At 37.5% G+C, this 19,167-nt stretch overlaps 1 protein-coding gene and 1 pseudogene across 2 annotated transcripts; one reads left to right on the forward strand and one right to left on the reverse strand.

Annotated features, from left to right (window-relative positions):
* Positions 1-54: 54 nt before the first annotated feature.
* On the forward strand, positions 55-2,780 carry LOC146457050 (uncharacterized). Its single transcript, XM_085092414.1, has one exon. The coding sequence runs from the start codon at positions 1,663-1,665 to the stop codon at positions 2,476-2,478; it is 816 nt and encodes a 271-aa protein (XP_084948540.1). The 5' UTR covers positions 55-1,662; the 3' UTR covers positions 2,479-2,780.
* Positions 2,781-3,429: 649 nt separating this feature from the next.
* On the reverse strand, positions 3,430-19,095 carry LOC146457051 (tRNA (guanine(10)-N(2))-methyltransferase TRMT11-like; annotated as a pseudogene). The gene is made up of 15 exons (XR_014858613.1): positions 18,992-19,095; positions 17,791-17,859; positions 10,622-10,695; positions 10,344-10,425; positions 9,631-9,723; positions 8,951-9,084; positions 7,995-8,108; positions 7,846-7,888; positions 7,131-7,211; positions 6,792-6,830; positions 6,574-6,705; positions 6,106-6,178; positions 5,333-5,467; positions 4,574-4,694; positions 3,430-4,283 (listed from the first exon to the last, which is right to left on the reverse strand). The product of XR_014858613.1 is annotated as a tRNA (guanine(10)-N(2))-methyltransferase TRMT11-like (transcript).
* Between the last annotated feature and the right edge of the window lie 72 nt (positions 19,096-19,167).

Genomic DNA, 19,167 nt, shown 5'->3' on the forward strand with positions numbered 1-19,167 from the left:
TGTATCAGGAATACTGGCAGCATAAAAAAGACATTTTTTACCATGGATTGGTGACGCGATATCCTTTCATAGAGTTTTACTTTTTTCTAGCTTGATTATTTCATAAGACGTCGGTCGGCGCCCCCTTCCTCTCACTTGCCGGGCCAAACAGTGCGCAAGATTCTGGCCTTAGCCACTGCAGAATGAATCCTGAGAAAAAACAAACCTTAGCTCTGGCAAAGAAGCAACCAAAAGAAGTTGAGCAAACATACACACACACACAAACAAAAAACGTAATCAATCACTTGTCCATGAGGGCGAGGTTGGCAGATTGACAGTTCAGAGAGATCAATCCTCGCTAATAGACTCTGCTAATCGGCTTGGCCGGTTGGTTTTGTATTTCCACAATCGAGGAAGTTGATTGCTGACAGTATAGATTCCACCGCAAAGGAACTCGCCAAGTGGATTACACATAGCTAGAATTCCCTCCCATTCATCGTCGCTTTCCCCACCCTCTTTTATTTCTGGATCAGTCTGTTGAAACCAGTTCAGCCTGACAGTTGATAGATGGTGGGACGGTCTTGAGTTCCGTTATACTCTGAGCAAAGCGAAGCAGAAAGCTCGGGTCCAAGGATGGTAAAGGATTCCTTATGAATATGAAGACACTGAAGGCCAACTCAAAATAACATTCTGAACGTAACAATATCCGCACATCTCCGGACTTCAACTCACCCTATCCCAGATCCACGTATGGATGGGAGATGGGGGGGAGGGGAGGGGCTTGGTGTTGCGCGCGATGACAGGATTAACTATGATGACAATACATGGCAAACCGTTGATCGTATTAGAGCAAATTATTTCCGTGCTCAAGTGGTTGAATACTTGCCCAAAAATACTTGACCCTATTGAACCTATTGCTTCGCCGATTATCCACAAAAAGAGAGAGCTGGGTAATGCACAAAACATTTGAAAACAGGGCTTCTCAATCAGAGAATTCAAAACTGCCATAGCGCACCATACGGCTAGAGCTAGATTCAAGGGGGAAAGCTCCTGGCCACGATAAGGGATTTAAATTACGATGCGTGTGTTCTAGCGGCTAGCTCTCTCCACGTGTTGACATTTGCACCATTCTTGAATGACAACAGTTAGACCATGCAACACAATAACCCAGTTCTTTATTCTTCAAATACACCCAGTGTTGATGATGTTGAAATTGAACGGAAACGAAAAACAGACAAAAAATACTGCGCCGATGAACTTGCATAAAAATGCTGTTTCTCACAAGCCTTATTTTCTATGGGTACATCGCTTAACTTGCTTGCTATCTTTGAAGAGAGAATGTTGATGGAACACGACTATCGTAATATAAACGAGCATGAAAAAAGTGATGACGAGTATAGTGATCTACGGAACGTTATAGATCGTGCCACATGCGCTACGATGACATTTAGAGCCGCCTAGGGGTCCAAAAACACAAGCATACTCAATTGGAACAGCGTAAGTAGTCCCATTCAACACTGCTAGCTATAGCCATGTAAATCAACGCTTGGAAGAACAAGAAGAAAGGCCTCCCTGTGAGGAAACTTTACAAGCTAAAAGCTTTCTCCCGAGATAAAAAAAAAAAATCGGGCAAAAAACCAACAAGGCGCAAAACACAAACTGACTTGTAAGGGGCCTTTGCATATGGCTTTGGACGTTCAAGGTACGGATGTGGTGCGCAGGAAACTAGCTTCCTTTAAAAGCAAAATTCAGGCAGCAGAAAAGCGCGCTGAAAAAGCCAAACAAAGTCTGCGAGTTGTGGAGGAAAGATATAATCGCACGATGGGAATAAAAACAAAGATGGAACAGCTGATAAGTACGCGCGACTCACAACTGGATCGAACACAGGCCAGGATGACGAGAGTACAACACAAATGGAACGCTTTGATTCGATTCTGTGAAGAAATATTTCGACTTACACCGGGAGAAGATCACGGTGTACTGGCGTCTGAAGCAATGAATCCTAAACTTGCCAAAGTTAACAGGCAAACAGAATACGCCGAGAAAAGATATCAAGCGAGTGTTGACAGGGAACGTATGTTACTTGATCAAACGGAGCAGGCGCGCGCTCGATACATCCGATCGGAAGCAAGTGCACGAGTATTACAGGAACAATTAGGGGCTATAAAGGAACGTGTACACATTTTAGAGCAAAGGAAAAACGAGAGAGCTGCTAAGAAGCGTGAATCAGAAGCCTTGCAGAATAAAGTGAATCATGCGCTGCAACGAGCGCACGAACTTGAAAACATGGAAGCGGAACTTGAAGGTAGAATTATCGAGTTGGAAAATAAAATTGAGATGTTTGTACAGAAAAAGAAACGTACATCTTCCATACTAGCTGACAGAGACAATCACAATTCTATTGACTCTTTGACAATTGCTCTGTGGCTCCGAAGATCCAACTTAAATGCCAGTCACCCCTCAATTCCCATTTCAATTAGTGGAACTAAGGATGCTTAAAATTAATCATTTAATAGTCTTTTTAATCTCGAAACTATGCAAGCTTATCTGCATAAAGAGGATTAACGCCAAGGACACATTACACAAAAAGAATTACCAGATGTGTTTTTATTCAGTTGATTTACAACGAGCCGAAAGACAAGGGTAGGGGGCAAAAACATTAATATCTTGTCGAAATGTTTTCCCGGAGTGTTGATACACATTTTGTATAAATCAATGTAAATTCATTATTATTATTATTAATTTTTACTTAGTGCTCATTTGCGAAAGGACTGAAATAAAAGACGACGAACGCCAAATTGTCCAGGGGTGATTTTTTTTGTGCATCGTTGCCAGCCATTCTGAGACCTCGGAACTTTTGAAATTCTTGCAAGAAAAGAAAGTTAATACATGAATGGTCCGAAACGCAGAACCTCCTCGAAAAAAAAGTACCAACAATGATGACAAGATGATAACTATAATATAGCTTACACAGAGATGAGTTTTAAGAAAGGGAGCCGTCAAACTTTACAAGTCAAAGGTTAAAACTTTCATTATCTCACACAAAAGCTACTTAGTAGTTGTTTTCTTTGTACAAGGTAGTTCCAATTCTCGAATCTGGGGATGAAATCAAACGAGTGACCATTCAAACGAAAGCCGTAGGCCAATAACGCCCCGAGATGATGTTTTAATCTTCCTTTTTTCCAAGTTGACACTTTTAAAAAGGTCTTTCTTGTTTGCGCTTAGTCACTGACCCTGTTAATTGGTGAATGCCCCTGATCACATTTAAAATCTCTATACAGATCTATATCAATTTCACTTGGAAAATCTTAATTATTTGATTGTTTTTCTGATCTTGAAAACTCATTTAATACGATCAAGCCCCAGTGGAGGTATAATAAAAATGCTACATCAACCCCAAATGCTTCTATTGTTTACCGCTGCAGTCAAACAACAAAGAACAACACAATATATGTTAAAAACTCAACTTTTTTTATGCAGAACAAATTGCTCCACAAATGATTTGTTTCCCTGTGTTGTTAAATTGTTCGAAGTCTGAGAAATTTTTTCGTCCCTTTTTACTGGATGCACAAAACAAAGGTCCAACGGAGGGATAAAAAACTTTGTGAAGACGACAATGTATGTAGATTGGAACATCTTATAGCGATTTTACAAGAATTGCTCGTACCTTAACCGATACACAGGGCGTGCCACGCATGAGCAGTTGAAAGACCTCAAGGATCGTGATACCACTCACACAAAGGTTCGACTGGTGCCGGGGAGGCTACCAACTATGATGTGGTTACAGGATATACCATGCCAACTTTCATACCGGTACGAGTTCATCCAGTTTCTTTCTAGTGCCTCTGCATCCGTTTACACTGATGATGACAGGTAGAAGTGCCGTCCTATCTGTGAGCGTGATCGAAACTCCCATTCCGGTAGGAAAAGTCAAACAGATGTTAGGATCTTAGGCTCAACTCTTTCGTTGCAGAATAAAAAAGGTTCTTCACTTTAGTTTCGCTGACAGTGTGAAGTTGAGGCTTAACCGACCGTTACAAGTCCTGCTAGTCGTCAGAGGGAGGAACCCGGCGCGTCCTAGAAAGTTTCAGTTTATAAAACTTGGTAGATCATAGAACCGCGCACAATCAGATGGCCGACACGCACAAGGTCACGTGGCCACAAGAATCACGTGACATGCCTCGACAGCTTATTTAGCTGTGGTCAGTCGGTGATCAGGTGGACTGGCTAAAGTAATTATCCCTGAAGTTATCACAAGACTCAAGGAACTTTGGTTCCACAACGGACAAGTTCGGGTCTCCTATCTGTAATAGAACGAAGGCAGAGAAAATTAACTGTCATTTAAAAACAAAAACGCTGGGGAGCAATGCTAAGAACATGAAAGGCAAGGCTCAAAAAGCAATCCAAAGTAGGTCCTCTTCGAACAAACTTGTTATGATCAGTTCCCTAACGTAACGTTTACAATTCTTATATAAGTGCTTCTTATATAAGGCATATACGTATGATTTCAGCGTCAATAAAATTCCTTCTCACTTCAAAACTCACGGAGGTGCCATTGAGCTACAATCCACTTGACTCGTTACTTTCAACTCACCTCGTGTTCTTTGATCTTTTCCATGGTGATCAACCGGCGGGACACGTGTCTTGACAAACACTGTTCACTGTTGGCCACAAGTTTCAGGCAGGGATGACTTGGAATAAGCCCTTCCGAGTAACTGGGGAGATTCATTTTATAACCTACTTCAGAATGTACTGAATTGTTATTTTGTACATGAACATTTAAGATATCTAAACAAATACCGCCCCAAATAATAACAAAATATACAAAGAATATTGGTTGAAAACACGCGTTCAGTAACAAACAAGAACACACGACAAGAAGAATTGTTGAATATTGTACAGCGATTCAGAAGGGAAAAGACTGGAAACAAAGTAGAAGGACATTTGTGAAGGCTAAAAAATCGATCGTTACGCTTTATGTGAGAACGGGGGAGGACTTGAAAATTTGGGATTGCGGTTTACAAATTCCGACAGCTTGTGATCTGTGCCCGGGTATGAATTATACACCTTTCACTACCACTTGACCGCCACGCAGGCTTCCAAGCTGCAAGCTTCTAAACCTTATTATAAAACGTTCACCACATGACCTCGTGTACGTAACACAAGAGAAATGACGATAGTTCACAGTTTATTGCTGTGAAACTGTTTACTTAACGAGATTGGAAGAATTACTTTTTTTTCTCCGAGGGATCATTTATTCGAAACGTTGGCAAATTGACTTCATTCCAGATTACTTTGTTTCAGGCAAGTTTGCTTGCCTTTATATTTACTACAAGTTATTATCCAAAATTACCTCGGTCGATAAATTGGAAGCCAGTAAACTAGTCTTCCATGAAGCACCAGATACCGAGCAGAAAGGTCCAATAAGGTGGTGAGAATCTCCGACAGTCGACAGCCTCGTACAGCTAAAGAAACTGGCGTCTGATCTCTGGAAGATAAGTAAAACAATTTATAAGTTTGTGAATCAAACCTTTAACAACAACGCACACTTGAGTAACAAGGTTCAGCCAAAACTCGAAAATTTCCTTTTGACTGAAATAAACTGTGTCATCGTAAAGTAGCTTTCACATGCATGCTCACAATACAGGATTTCATCCACAGACTCAAAACTTTGAACCACATTGTGCAGCATAATAAACAGCACGACAAGAACGTACTGCTCAGTAGCTTTCATTTGAATCGATCACATTTGAGAATTTCATCCACAGACTGAAAAGTTAGAACCACCTTGTACAGCATAATAAACAGCAAAGAAAAGATGGCTACACTTAAAAAAAAGTGCTTATAAATTCGAAGTATGCCAAAGAAATTTTATTGTCATGGTTATGTTAGCATTAACATCCTAACTGAGTTTGCGGCATGTTGAATTCTGTTGTTTCCGCTAACGCTAGTTATTTATCTGTTATTCGAAAGCGCCTCACCTGAAATGAATAAGCATCACTGCATAAGAAAGCCTAAAAATTTAACGAGAGCCACGGGGCTTTTTGAGTAAAGACAGCATCTGTTTAAGGACACTATTAACAAATCTTATTCTCTCTGATCCTTTGTCGTCATTTGTACACTTACTGGCTGTCTGGCTCTTCTTGAAAATCAACAGCTGTTTCCAATTTGCGTGCTCCTTCCCGAATTCCATAAGGGGCTAAATAAAAGAATCAAAATAATAAATGTTACGTCCTCATATTTAAGTAAGCATGCTTTTCTCCTGGTCAAACTAAATTACAGAATAAAATAACTAATATTACGTCTTCATATCAGTAAGCATGCTTTTGCTCTGGCCAAACTATCTTATTTCCAACAGATTATGTACAACAAGTCCAACAACTGAACTTATACATGAATATAGTTTTATACAAGGTACTGCTACTTACAATATACCTAAATGTCCGTTTATTCTTACATGTAAGCAGATCTGAACTATTCAGTGACTATTGGCAATATCGTAAGTTTGACTTCTCAATACAGAATATACATGCACCGGTAAACTTTATTTAAGACGGAGCCACTGAAGGGAATAATTTAAACGCTGTTACTCACGGTCTGTTACTATGGCATCGAATAATGGAGCCTCCCTTAATCCCAGTCTTCCAGCATCCGCAACCAGCACGTCCACAAAATAACTGCCGAGACCATACTGAGCAAAGTTGGCTTTAAAATTCTCATCTCGAGCTTAAACAAAAAACCGCTTGTTTTACAACATGTATATGGTATGAAGAATACATTATAGACAAGAAATATAATGACAAGATTATCACCTCTCCATTTTCCTTGCCTGTTTGCCCTGGAGCTTCTACCTTAAACCAAACAATGCATTACTGGCAGTAAAACTAGTTTATAGATAATGCAAAAATGAAAACTGGTGAAATTGAAAACTAGAAACGTAAAGTGAACCTAGCCACAAGTGAGGAAGAGCAGTGAGTTCCCTCAAGCTGCTAAATAAATTTCACTGTACATATTTGTAAGAATCAAGGCCAAGGCCCAGTAATTGGTTAGCATTGGAAACATTAATAACAAGTTTATAGCTGCGATGTTATGTACGTTATTATGCAATGGCACATCATTGAAAAAATTATTTTGAATGAAATTTTCAATACCTCTGCCATGAAGTAATGTGCCATCAATGTCACTTCCAATCACATGTGATCCAAAATGAGAGCAGGACACAAGAACACTTCCTAACAAAAAATTATTATTAATACCATTTATTATTTTAAAATTGTTAAAAGACTACAAGACTCCATCCTACATGTAATCAAATTCTTTACTTTAATTTTTCATTGACTTTGACTTGCCTACTGTTAAGCCAACCTGTCAACTCTACCCTGTTGACTGCATGTACATGTATATTACTTATAACTGCAGAAAAAAGTCTCTCGTAACTGAATTGCTGAATCCAAGGGTAATAAATTACTTTTAAAAGCTATCATTTACAAATGGAGGGAAGTTTTCTATGGGCTATACTCTTATAAACCATAAAATGATGTCATAAAATGTTTAAAACTTAAGTGGAACCACAAGCCACAGGCAAGTGGTTTCACTGCCATATTTTAAACATAATTTGATGGAGTCATCTTGATCTATTAGAGTATACACCATACACTAGAAAACTACCAGTGATTTGACTTTTTACAATAACAAGGAAAAATTATGAGCAGAATTATTTGTCATTAAGAAAGCATTCATGTTACATTTGACACCATTTTTATTGTTTAACCCTGAGCCTGAGGTACATGTACATTGTACACTTTAGAAGAAGAGAACAACAAAGACAAAACAAAAAGCAAACAACAACAACAACAACAACCTTACCAGTACCAACAAAAGGGTCAAAGACAAAGCTTCCTGAGGAAACCTTCAAGATAAAAATAGTGAAACATGATGGACATTTATCACAATGGCTGACTGCAGGATGATTGTATTTCCATCTTTTGAATTACAAGCTTTTTAAAACACCACACCTGCCCCTGATTGGCCATTAAAAAGGAAAGCTGAGGATCCATGGAAGTATTTCCAATAAAAAGTCTTGTCTTTAGTGAGTACTGTTTTAGCAAGTGCCGCTGGCCATGTCCAATCTGGAAAGAAATGAAAAATGTCATGAAAAGAAATCAAAAGAAGAATTGAAAATGAAAAACTGAAAAAGGTTGTGTTTTACTGAGTCAGATATTCCAATAAACTAAATAAATCCAATTGTTAACCAAGAAACTGCTGGTCAGAGGTTTTAAAACACATCACTAGGAATAGATATTACAACACATTTTCTGGTCCCAATACACTAGTAAGGAGTCTTTGAGTACATGACAACAAATTTACATAGTTAAGCTTTAGGTTTTATAGAACAGGACATGATGCACTCCACTTATGGCTTGCTAGAACCTTAAAGATGTTAATGCAGGCCAGTATGCAGCAGGCTGCAGTAGTATAACCCACACAATATCTTTTTGGTGCAAATGAAATGCAGCTGCTGTTTTGTCCTAATCAAAACTTATCAGCCATGCATGGCCAGTACACTGCTGTGGCAAATCCAGACAAGCCAGCTTAGAAGAGAGAGCTGCAATGGCCTTAAACCACACATGCTTGGGCTTAACATTATCCTCGTCAGCCCCAGTCATAGCGACCAGTATGTAACTTGCCCTTGCAAAAATATTATTATTAATAATTGTTTTTATTTCATTTAGTAGATAAACAGGTCATGAAAAACATACTTAGGTGTTAGGAAACAATGACAAAAGATAAAATTATGTCTTGATGTTCATGACAAAATCCCTCGACTGATACAAGTGGAAATATTCAAAGAGCAGTCAGGAGAATATGAATGTTGATAGCTGGCCGCAGCTCAAAAGATTATCTATAAGGATGCCATAATTTATTGTTAGTACATTGAGACCCTGATGAATAATGTCTTAGTATTTCTTACCAAGCATCCAAAAAACATCCGTTCAGGGTGGGGTGGGGCTGTATTTGAGTCATCTCCATAATCCACCAGCAAAGAAATACATGATCAGGATCTGACAGCTTTACATGGCCTTGAAAAGGAAGGAATTCAAATTGCTGTGGATAACATGAAAGTGTGTTAATTACCTCTGGTTATAATGTAAAGAAATACAGCATAATCAGTTGTCTTTTTAAAAAATTTGAGTTACACTCAGACTGAACAATTAATTTATTAGCAATTCCGAGCAAGGAGAAATCCAGATCATCAGTCTACAGAGTACATAACAGTACACGACTGTACTGCACCAGGTACTGTGCTAGCAATTACATCAACAATAAAAGACCTCCAGCTAAAGTGCATAGCCTAGTGCACATTGAATCTATTCAGTGATTGATAAGCAATTGAAGTGGTAGGTGCATATAACTTCTTCCTTCTTCTCTTCCTTCCTAAATGATCCAATTAATTTTTGATTGTGAAGCACTTTTGAAAATAATTAGTGCATAGAAATTTATTTTATTATTTTTATTAAGTCAACTATTAGGTTTTCAGTCTTGCTCAGATTTACCTCAGTTAGGTTTTTGTATGACAGGCCTAGACTGTATGATATTTTTTATACATGATGTACAGTCCTGCAAAGATTTTTCACTTTCCAAAATACTTACATCAATAAGTTCTCTCTGCTGACTGACTGTCAGTTTTTTATTGAAAGATTCAATGCTAATTTTGAATGTTGAATCACTTGAGGAGTAGGGCTTCTGCAGGTTAGAATGAAAAACAAAAATAGTGTACATGTATTTTTCTAATCACATTAATATGACAGTAATATTATTTTGTGTTTTTGCTTAAACCTTTATTCATTATTCTTAGTGAACAGAACACCTAAAAATGCACAAAAATAAAAGCACACAGAAAAGTTCTAACTTCAAACCTAGCGTACGTTAAAACACCTAGAATGTACTGTTACCTTGAAACTCTTATGGAAAATCTTTCAGATTGTTTTGGGTTACACCTCTTAAAAAAAAAATTTGGCTAAGATAAACATGTCAGACATTAGTAAGCTGTTCTCACACAATTCTCAGGATCAGCGATCAATCTACAAGTAACATTTAAAATTATTAAATTAATGATTAACGAGGCCAGTACTGACCCACGTGCAGAATCAATCAAGCCAGGCTACAGGAATACAGTCTATTCAATGGGTAATTCATAGACTTTAAAGAAGATTAAAAATCTCAGGAAAAGAAATGGGCTGTCAGCTGTTGTTTACAGCCTGTACTGGAACATCAGTGCTACATGTACATGCAGTAAAGTATTGAAGAAATATATACAAGATATTTTATAATTTTCTAAACAAGCAAGTGGATTAAAATCATACCATTTTATGAGCTGGATATTGAAGAATGCTCTGTTTCAAATCTGTTAAGTTATTTGCATATCCCCACACCTCATAGATTGACCTACAAGTACATATCAAAAGTAATTTATGTTAAACATAGTGTACAAACATTTTATGATTTTAAAAATAGTAACTGTATTTACAGAGTTCAATTTTTTGTTTCTACCCACAAACTTGTAACAGAAAACAAATTTATTTAAAACAGCTATAAACTTTTACTTCAATAAATTTATTTTTAATTAGTTCTTGAAACTCACTTTATTGAGACAGCTCTGGAAAGCAACTTCTTCGCACACTCTTCATTTGGTAGGTCTATCAATAAGTGAGGATTCTGTGTAAATGCAATTGATAAGAACATGCAGATACAAATTACTGAGAAAGATACATTCACCAGTCAGTGATACACTGTATACAGAAATACTTGAAAATCAGGGTTCTCCCAAAAGGAGCCAAACCCATGACCTTCTAATTATTGGTAGTACAGAAGCTCTACTACTGAACTATACATATACATGTAAGACTCACATGGGAGCAAGGCTTTTACACTGGAGGTTCATGTAATGCACCGATCAACTCGAAAATTGAAACCCCCCCCCCCCCCCACGGGCAAACCCCAGGCATTTGAACTTTTGAGGATAATTTGGATCGTTCGAATTCCTGCCCCCTAAGGCCAAAATGGTGTTCAAATGCCCTTAGCTACCTTATCGTCGGATTTGTCTGTCAAATGCCCCTCCCAAAGAACAATCATAGTCGGCTCCTGTCATGTTTAATAAAGCTTGTGTATAAAAATACCAACATATGTTTCATGACCCTTTATATTATGGTGCCAGACTTGAGTTACTACAAAAGCACAAAGTTCTTTAATATTGAAACTATTAAAAAATGTTTTGAAATTGAATTAAGTCAGACAATGTCAATCAGCAAGTGTAAGATGCTCTAACTCTGAAACACTGCAAAGGTTGTTTAACGAGGGTACTGCATACATATCAACAACAGAGCCTAGAGCATCTATGGCTGCATGTATTTTAAATTGTTCAGTGTCAGTTTTTTTTCTTTTTTTTATTTCATTATTATTATTTTTTTATTAGGGATAACAGTCTCAAAAAACACAATACTTACAATACAATATGAACACCACTTACACTTATTACAATGCTTATTTACATTACTCTACTTACGGTCACTAATAATAATTGCACTACTTACAGTATCCAGCTCTACTAACAACATAAACGGCTAATTATACTAATTGACACAAAAAGAACTATTTTCTTTTTAGCATTGCACAACGAACACACACCGACAATGGCGACGCCCAAATAATACTCTAACAAAAATTAAGCTACTAATAAACTAATAAAAAAAGATAGATATAAGATCTAAATTTATGCATTGGTCTTCCATTCTTTTCCAAAAAAAAAAAAAAATAATAAAGGCAAACAAAAGCTATATGAGAAGCTCCCATCTAATTTGAAAATCACAAAGGGTTCTGTTTCTTAATAGCAATTATTTTTTCAACTTGTTTTTTAACTTCAACCTTGTGCAAAAACAAAATATTTCAGCAGACCCCCTGTGAGGAGGTCCAAAAAATTCTTGATGAATGCAAAGCGGATTTGGAAAAATTTTTATGAGGAAAGGGTTAATGGATTGATTTTACGTGCCAGAGCGAGGTGGCATGAATACAGAGAAAAGAGTACTAAATACTTTTTGAGTTTAGAAAAGAGAAATTACACCAGGAAGCACATAAGAAAGCTCTGTTTAAGTGGAGTCATCACCAAAAATTATCAAAAAATATTGGAGTCCTCTTGGAAGTATTACAAGAATCTATACAGTAGCAAATTGAAGATAGACCAATCTGACTCATTAGACCACTTTCTTGGAAATTCGAATATTCCACGACTATCAGAACAGGAAAGTTTAAGGTGGGGGTTCACCTGAAAGCCGTTTTCACGCCGCTTAAAATCGGTCAAATGGAAATATCTTGTTTGCATTTCAAACAATACAAAAACCCTCCATTCATAACACAAATCAATGATTTGGGGTGTTTTATGAATTTTTGGGTGTTTTTTAGGTATATTTGGAAGGAAATAATTTTTCTTGAAGGATTGGTAAAATTAAAAGAAATACGAAATGTTGAAGATTTAGTGAAGTTTTAAAATTAGAATAATAAATAGACGGATACCAAGTTAGTCCACTAGCAACCTGGGGTGCTCTTGCGTGGTTATCGACTGTCTGTTAGTGTTCCAAAAATCCTTTTCTTTCTTCTATCCATTCTTTAAACCTCTTCAAATTTCACTCAAATTCAGGTAGAGCCCCACCTTAAGCTGCGCGGTGTATGACATTTGCAGACTGCAGACTGCAGACTGCAGACCGCAGACTGCAGACTGTAAATTGTTTTCATCAGTTGTAATTTGCGCACAGGGCACCTAGACTCACAACAGCCTCCTAAGCTAAATTACGTATATGATTAATTTGAGGACCAGAGTTTATCGATAAAACATCAAAACTTGCTAAAAATGACGTTTTTTTTACATGTCTTTCTGAGGTATGTATGTTAATATTAATGGCAGTGTACGTGAATTTTCAACGTTTTATGAATCTTACGACTAATTCCCATGGAAATCCCCATTTCGAGGAGGCTTTTGTGACTGTGGGTACCCTGTGGCACCCTTATTCCCAGGCTTTAAGAAAGTAAAAGAAAACATGGCGATGGTATGGCTCGTTTCTCTTTTTCTCATCGGGAACCCGAGCAATTGTTTTCTGAAGGAAGCATACTAAGTAAGGAAAAGACATTCCTAGTTTTGAGAAAAAAAGAAGAAGAAGCAGTACTGCAGGAAATGAGTTAAAATCTTCACATCGACGTATCGATTGGCAAGAGCGGCTGGTACAGCTCAATTGAAGGATTTACTTTATTCTTATGTTCCAGTGTGTAAATTATTTTACAATAAAATTTATTCTGCAGTTTGCGGTCTGCAGTCTGCAGTCTACAGTCTGCGGTCTGCAGTCTGCAGTCTACAGTCTGCGGTCTGCAGTCTGCAGTCTGCAGTCTGCAGTCTGCAGTCTGCGGTCTGCAGTCTGCAGTCTGCGGTCTGCAGTCTGCGGTCTGCAGTCTGCAGTCTGCAAATGTCATATACCGAAGCTGCGAGGGTCAAATAACCATAGAGGAATGTGTTATGGCACTTGATACATTTGACAAGGGGAAAACGCCTGGAAATGATGGAATTCCTGCTGAATTTTATAAATGTTTCTGGAATTCTGTTGGTGAGTTAATGACTGAAGTTTTTAATCATTCATTTGAGCTAGGGCAAATGTCAAACTCTCAAAAGGAGGCGATCATCATCTTGATTGACAAAAAAGGAAGGGACAGGATGTTCTTGGAAAATTGGAGACCAATCTCCTTGATTAATGTCAATTCAAAAATCGCAACTAAGGTCATCGCAAATAGAATAAAAAATGTTCTTCCCTCTGTAATCTATCCAAATCAATCCGGTTTTATGAAGGGTAGGTTTATTGGAGAGACAGCTTGTTCAATCTTAGATACTATCGCCCACACTGAATCACTACAGTTACCAGGTGTTTTACTGTTTACTGATTTTGAAAAAGCTTTTGACTCCATAGAACATGAATTTCTTTATTTGTTTATAAAGCATTACAGTGTTTCAATTTCGAACCCTCATTCATAAAGTGGATTCAAATGTTTTACAATAACCTCTCAAGTTGTGTTCTTAACAAATTATGGTTTTTTCTCTTCTCCTTTTCAGTTAGAAAGGGGTGTTAGACAGGGAGACCCTCTGTCGCCTTATGACATTTCTAATTGCCATTGAAATTATGGCAATATCTATAAGAACAAATGAGAAAAGTGAAGGCATAAAAATTGGGGAAGATGAAACCAGGTCTTTGTTGTATGCCGACGACATGACAGCTACTCTAGCAAATATTTCATCAGTCGAAAAAGTAATACAAATCCTAAATGACTTCAAAAAATGTTCCGGCTTAAAAATGAACCTTTCTAAAACCAAGGCTATGTGGATTGGAAAAAACAAAAATTCTTTAGAAACACCTCTGGGTCTTGAGTGGTGTACAGGTGTCGAGACCCTAGGTATTTACTTCTCCTGTGACCATGAACATGTTATGAAACAGAATTTCCAGGATAAATTAAATGAAGTTCAAAAAACGATTAATTTATGGAAACTCAGAGGTCTCTCACTATTTGGCAAAGTAACAATTATCAAATCTTTTCTAATCCCAAAATTATTATATGTATCCTCAATAATAGAAACCCCACCCAAAATTATTAAACAGATGGAGAAAATGATCTACAAATTTTTATGGAAAGGCCCTAATAAAGTCACAAGGCTTTCTGTTATAAATACCTTAGAGAATGGTGGACTGAACCTTACAGACCTTGAGCTACATATTAAAGCATTAAGATTGTCCTGGATTCCGCGTCTCTTAGATGAGAGGGAAGGGCCCTGGATTTCTTATCTTAAATACAACTTAAGCAAATATGGAGGATGTTTTCTTTTTAGATGTAACTATGATGTAAATGATCTTGACTAGAGTCTCAGTAAGTTTTACTTACAGCTTCTTAGATGGTGGGCGGATTTTAGATGCTCCTTTTCTGATGTGAATTATTCTCAAAATGTAATTTGGAATAATAACAATATACGAATAAACAATAAACCCGTTTTTTATAAAACATACTTTGACAAGGACATAACAGTTTGATGTTGACAATGTGCGCTCTTACGAATCGTTTAAGCAGAAAGGACTTAACACTAACTTTTTGACTTGGACAGCCTTGAGATCTTCTACTATTAATATGAAATCAAAAAACTCCTGCTCCATTCCCACAGCGGATAATCTCGATCCTATGAACTTCAAATGTAAGTCTAAATCTTTTAATGCATATACGGCAAGGTGTAAACAGTTTTATTCTACGATGATATCAAGTAAAGTGAGAATCCCGAATGGCTTTAAAAAGTTGATAGTAGATTTTGAGCTCTTAAATGCACAGAAAGTTTTCTCTATTCCTTACCTTGTTGCGAGCTAAACATGTTTGGTCGTTTCAGTACAGAGTATTGAATTTCATTTTGTTTACCAATGATAAACTGTTCAGTGTCAGTTGATTACCACTAACAGAAATGTACAGCTTTAACAATGAAATGGGGTGTGAAAACGTACCATATTGTATTCACTCTATTCTTGGTTTTCACGTGACGTCACCAAATTCTAGAATTCAAAACTGGGAGGCCTACAAAATTTTTACCTTCATTCAAGGAAAGATTACCTAAAAATATGTCTGTTCACAATTTCTTAGCTCGATGTCGTGCTTCCTTTTGAAAATGGAACGGTTTCAATTTCCGAGTTTCCATCGTGCGTGACATAAGGAGGACGGCCGTGACAGAGCTTTTCCGTATCTTAAAAATGACTCTTCGGGTAATTTTCAGCATTCTAAACAATTTAAGTTTGAGGAGAAATATTAAGCTAAACATTCGAAAATTCACAAGGGCAAACAAACCTCCTTCTGGCAAAAGTGAACTCCAGATGTTTTTTCGTATTTCCGGCCGCCATGTTTGTGTCCCTCAGAGGGGCACAAACATGGCGTCTCCATACTAAGCTCTATAAATTTATGTGGAACATTTTGTCAAATAACTCCAGTAGGGAATGCCGCACAGACCTGACACTTGGACAGATGCCTTATTTATTTATCCTCTATACCATGTCAATTTCTTGACTTCATTCATGGAATGGTTTCGATTTTTTTTTTCAATGGCGTGACAGTGAAAACCGAGAATAGTATGACAAAGACGAATTACGCAGCCAAAATTCTTTTGACAGTTCAGTTACTTAAAGGGAAAAAAAAACCAGTCACTTAGCTAATTGGATCCAAATTGCCAAAAAACTATTTAAAGTACTTTTCTATAAAGGTGTAGCTCTTTTCTCTTTTCTTCGGCTATGCATCCATAAGTGATAAACACCTCCTGCCCCAGCTAACTAACAAGAACCAGTTCTTAAGTGGGAGGGTGTTTTTTTTTTCTTCTCTCTGGTTTCACGGGCTTTCTGCACTGCTCTAGCGCGGGTTAGTTTCTTCTTTTTAAGATGGGTCAACCACATTTGGACTTCTACACCCTTCAAGCAACATTTCTTTGCGAGATGTAACGTGTTTTCTCCTTCAGCACAGCCTTGCTTGAAAGCTTCCTCAATAAGGACACTCGGTGGCAATGCTCTGATAACCCTCTTCTTGCTCTGCAACTCTAACAACCTATCAATAGATGTTCGCTACGCAATACACGGTACGCGGAAATTCAAGATGGAAAGTTGTCTACGCGGTACACGCTAGGCTTTAAGAACTAGAAATACACATTAATGAGTTAGCCAGCTATGTAGACTGTTAGAGTGGCAGGATATTCTGCAGTTTAAGCCAAAGCAGTTTTTCAGTCGGCAGTGTTTATTTCTTTCACTATTCACTGCGGGACAAAGCCACAGCTTGGCTCATTGTATAAAAAATCTACATTGTTTAAATACAATCTATAAAAATCATTCATTCTACTTTCCATACATACCTTCAAAAATACTACAATACACAACTTTTGAAGACCTTTTTTTGTACGCCAATATTTGCTCACAAATGCTATATCTCTTCCTTTAAACTCTTCCATCTCGTCCAAACACATGTTTATATCTGTTAGTGACTTCGGTGCCCGAAAAAAAAAAGCCATCTGAAACCTGACACTTCAGGTTCAATTTTCCCAATCCCACCCAGACAAAGGTCAAATTCCTGACCCCCGGGAAGGCTTTACCCATCAAATTCCCCACTCCCCGGGAACAGAAAATAGTCAAATGCCTGGGGGTTTGCCTGGGGGGGGGGGGGGGGATGTTGAAGTTTCGATTTGAATGGCGCATAACTGTCAAAATATCCTACATACTACTTTGGGTCTGAATGTTAATGAATGGCATGGAAGAAATTTGATCATGGTATGTTTTAAGCCCCCCCCAACCCCCCCATTAAATGAGAAAGATGCACAGCATTTATCATTCAGCAACACAGGAATACTCAGAAAAAAAGTGCAAGTTACTGTAAAACTAAAATGGTTCTATCAAACCTAAATTGCTATTAAAGACCAAAGTGCCTTTTCTCAGATCTGTGCATCATAGATCTGAAGAAAATAACTAAACTTGCATATCTCTCAAGCAGTTAAATCACAGTTTCTGCAATTCCAGTGACTTTCTATCTTAGGCAAAATTACATCCAATTCTTGAGAAAAATTATAAAATCTATGACCCAGTTTCACAACGAAATGGTCCAAAAACCATAAATTATCTAATGGACTAGACTTGTTTATAGCTCATATAGGAAATCGCTGATCACTGCTACTAAAATCAATTTTGGCTGCAAGGACATTTTTAAATGAAATTTCTTTACCTCTTTTCTGTGATCCTGGCATTGAAAATGAACCTTGAAGCCAAACATTGACGATATGGACAGCAACTCCTAAAAGAGATAATAATGATGATTAACGGGGGTCAGTCCAAAATAGGGGTGGGGGGAACGGGCGCTGCTGAAAAGACTGATGACTGATGCATAAGTTTACTGATAAGAAACCACTACAAATTTATACCCAGTGCAAGTATTTCTATCAATAGGCCTTATCATGGTTTTCCACGCCATTTTGACGAGTAGGCAAACAGGCTTGAAATAACAGTGTTTGTATGGAAATCCGATGTCAAATAATTTTTATAAAACATCGCTTCTGAAAAATTCATGAATTGGAAACTTTTGGCACTAGGAAAAGGATTTTAAGAAAAAATTTGGAGGGATGTAGCTATGCCAGAAAGCGTCCAGTCCTGTTTTGAACTTTCCATACATTTCCCTGTATTTTTTCCCGCGAGCTATTTTTAGAGCAGTTCGCGGCTGGTTCGCTTTACAGACAAATGTATGGAAAATTCAAAACACGACTGGACGCTTTCTGGCACAGCTACATCCCTCTAAATTTTTTCTTAAAATCTTTTTCCCAGTGCCAAAAGTTTCCAATTCATGAATTTTTCAGAAGCAACGTTTTATGAAAATTATTTGACATCGGATTTCCATACAAACACTATTATTTCACGCCTGTTTGCCTACTCGTCAAGATGTCGTCGAAAACCGTGATAAGGCCTATTGAGTTTTGTTAAGGAATCCAATATAGCAAAAATACCTTGCCGATCGTGAAAAATCACATAAAATTAAGAAAGCTTCCTACAGCACCCAGTTGTTCAAAGAGTGGATAACTTTATCCACTGGATAAGTCACTATCCAGCTAGCGGGAGCAAATGTACTCCAACTAACGCTTTTGGCAAGGTTTCAACACAATAATCTCATACTTGAATTTGACATATACTTCTATTCTATCCACAAATTATAGGGCTATCGGAAAAATCTTGCACACGTTTTATCTGACCTATCCTGTGGATAAAATTATCCGCTCTTTGAACAAATGGGGCCAGATTGATAGAGGACACCTTGACCTTGAAAAGAAAGACGGGGAAAAATAAAAACTAACTACCGGTATTGACTTTCATAACAACACATTTACGATTAACACCTTTCTTTGATTGCATTGACATTGAAGTTTGAATCTACCTACCGATAATCTAAAATCGACATGTTCTTGGGCGAAGAGACACAAATATTTTACTTCGCTTGAACTGTTCAACTCGTCCGCCATTTTTTATTTCACATACCGCAAGGAAACCGCTGTGCAGTGGTACTGTTTTTCATAATTTAAAACAATACAATTTTAGGGACTACGGGATGGGGATT

This window comes from Pavona decussata, unplaced genomic scaffold (genome assembly GCF_977016875.1).
Source record: "Pavona decussata unplaced genomic scaffold, jaPavDecu1.1 SCAFFOLD_249, whole genome shotgun sequence".
NCBI lineage: Eukaryota > Metazoa > Cnidaria > Anthozoa > Scleractinia > Agariciidae > Pavona > Pavona decussata.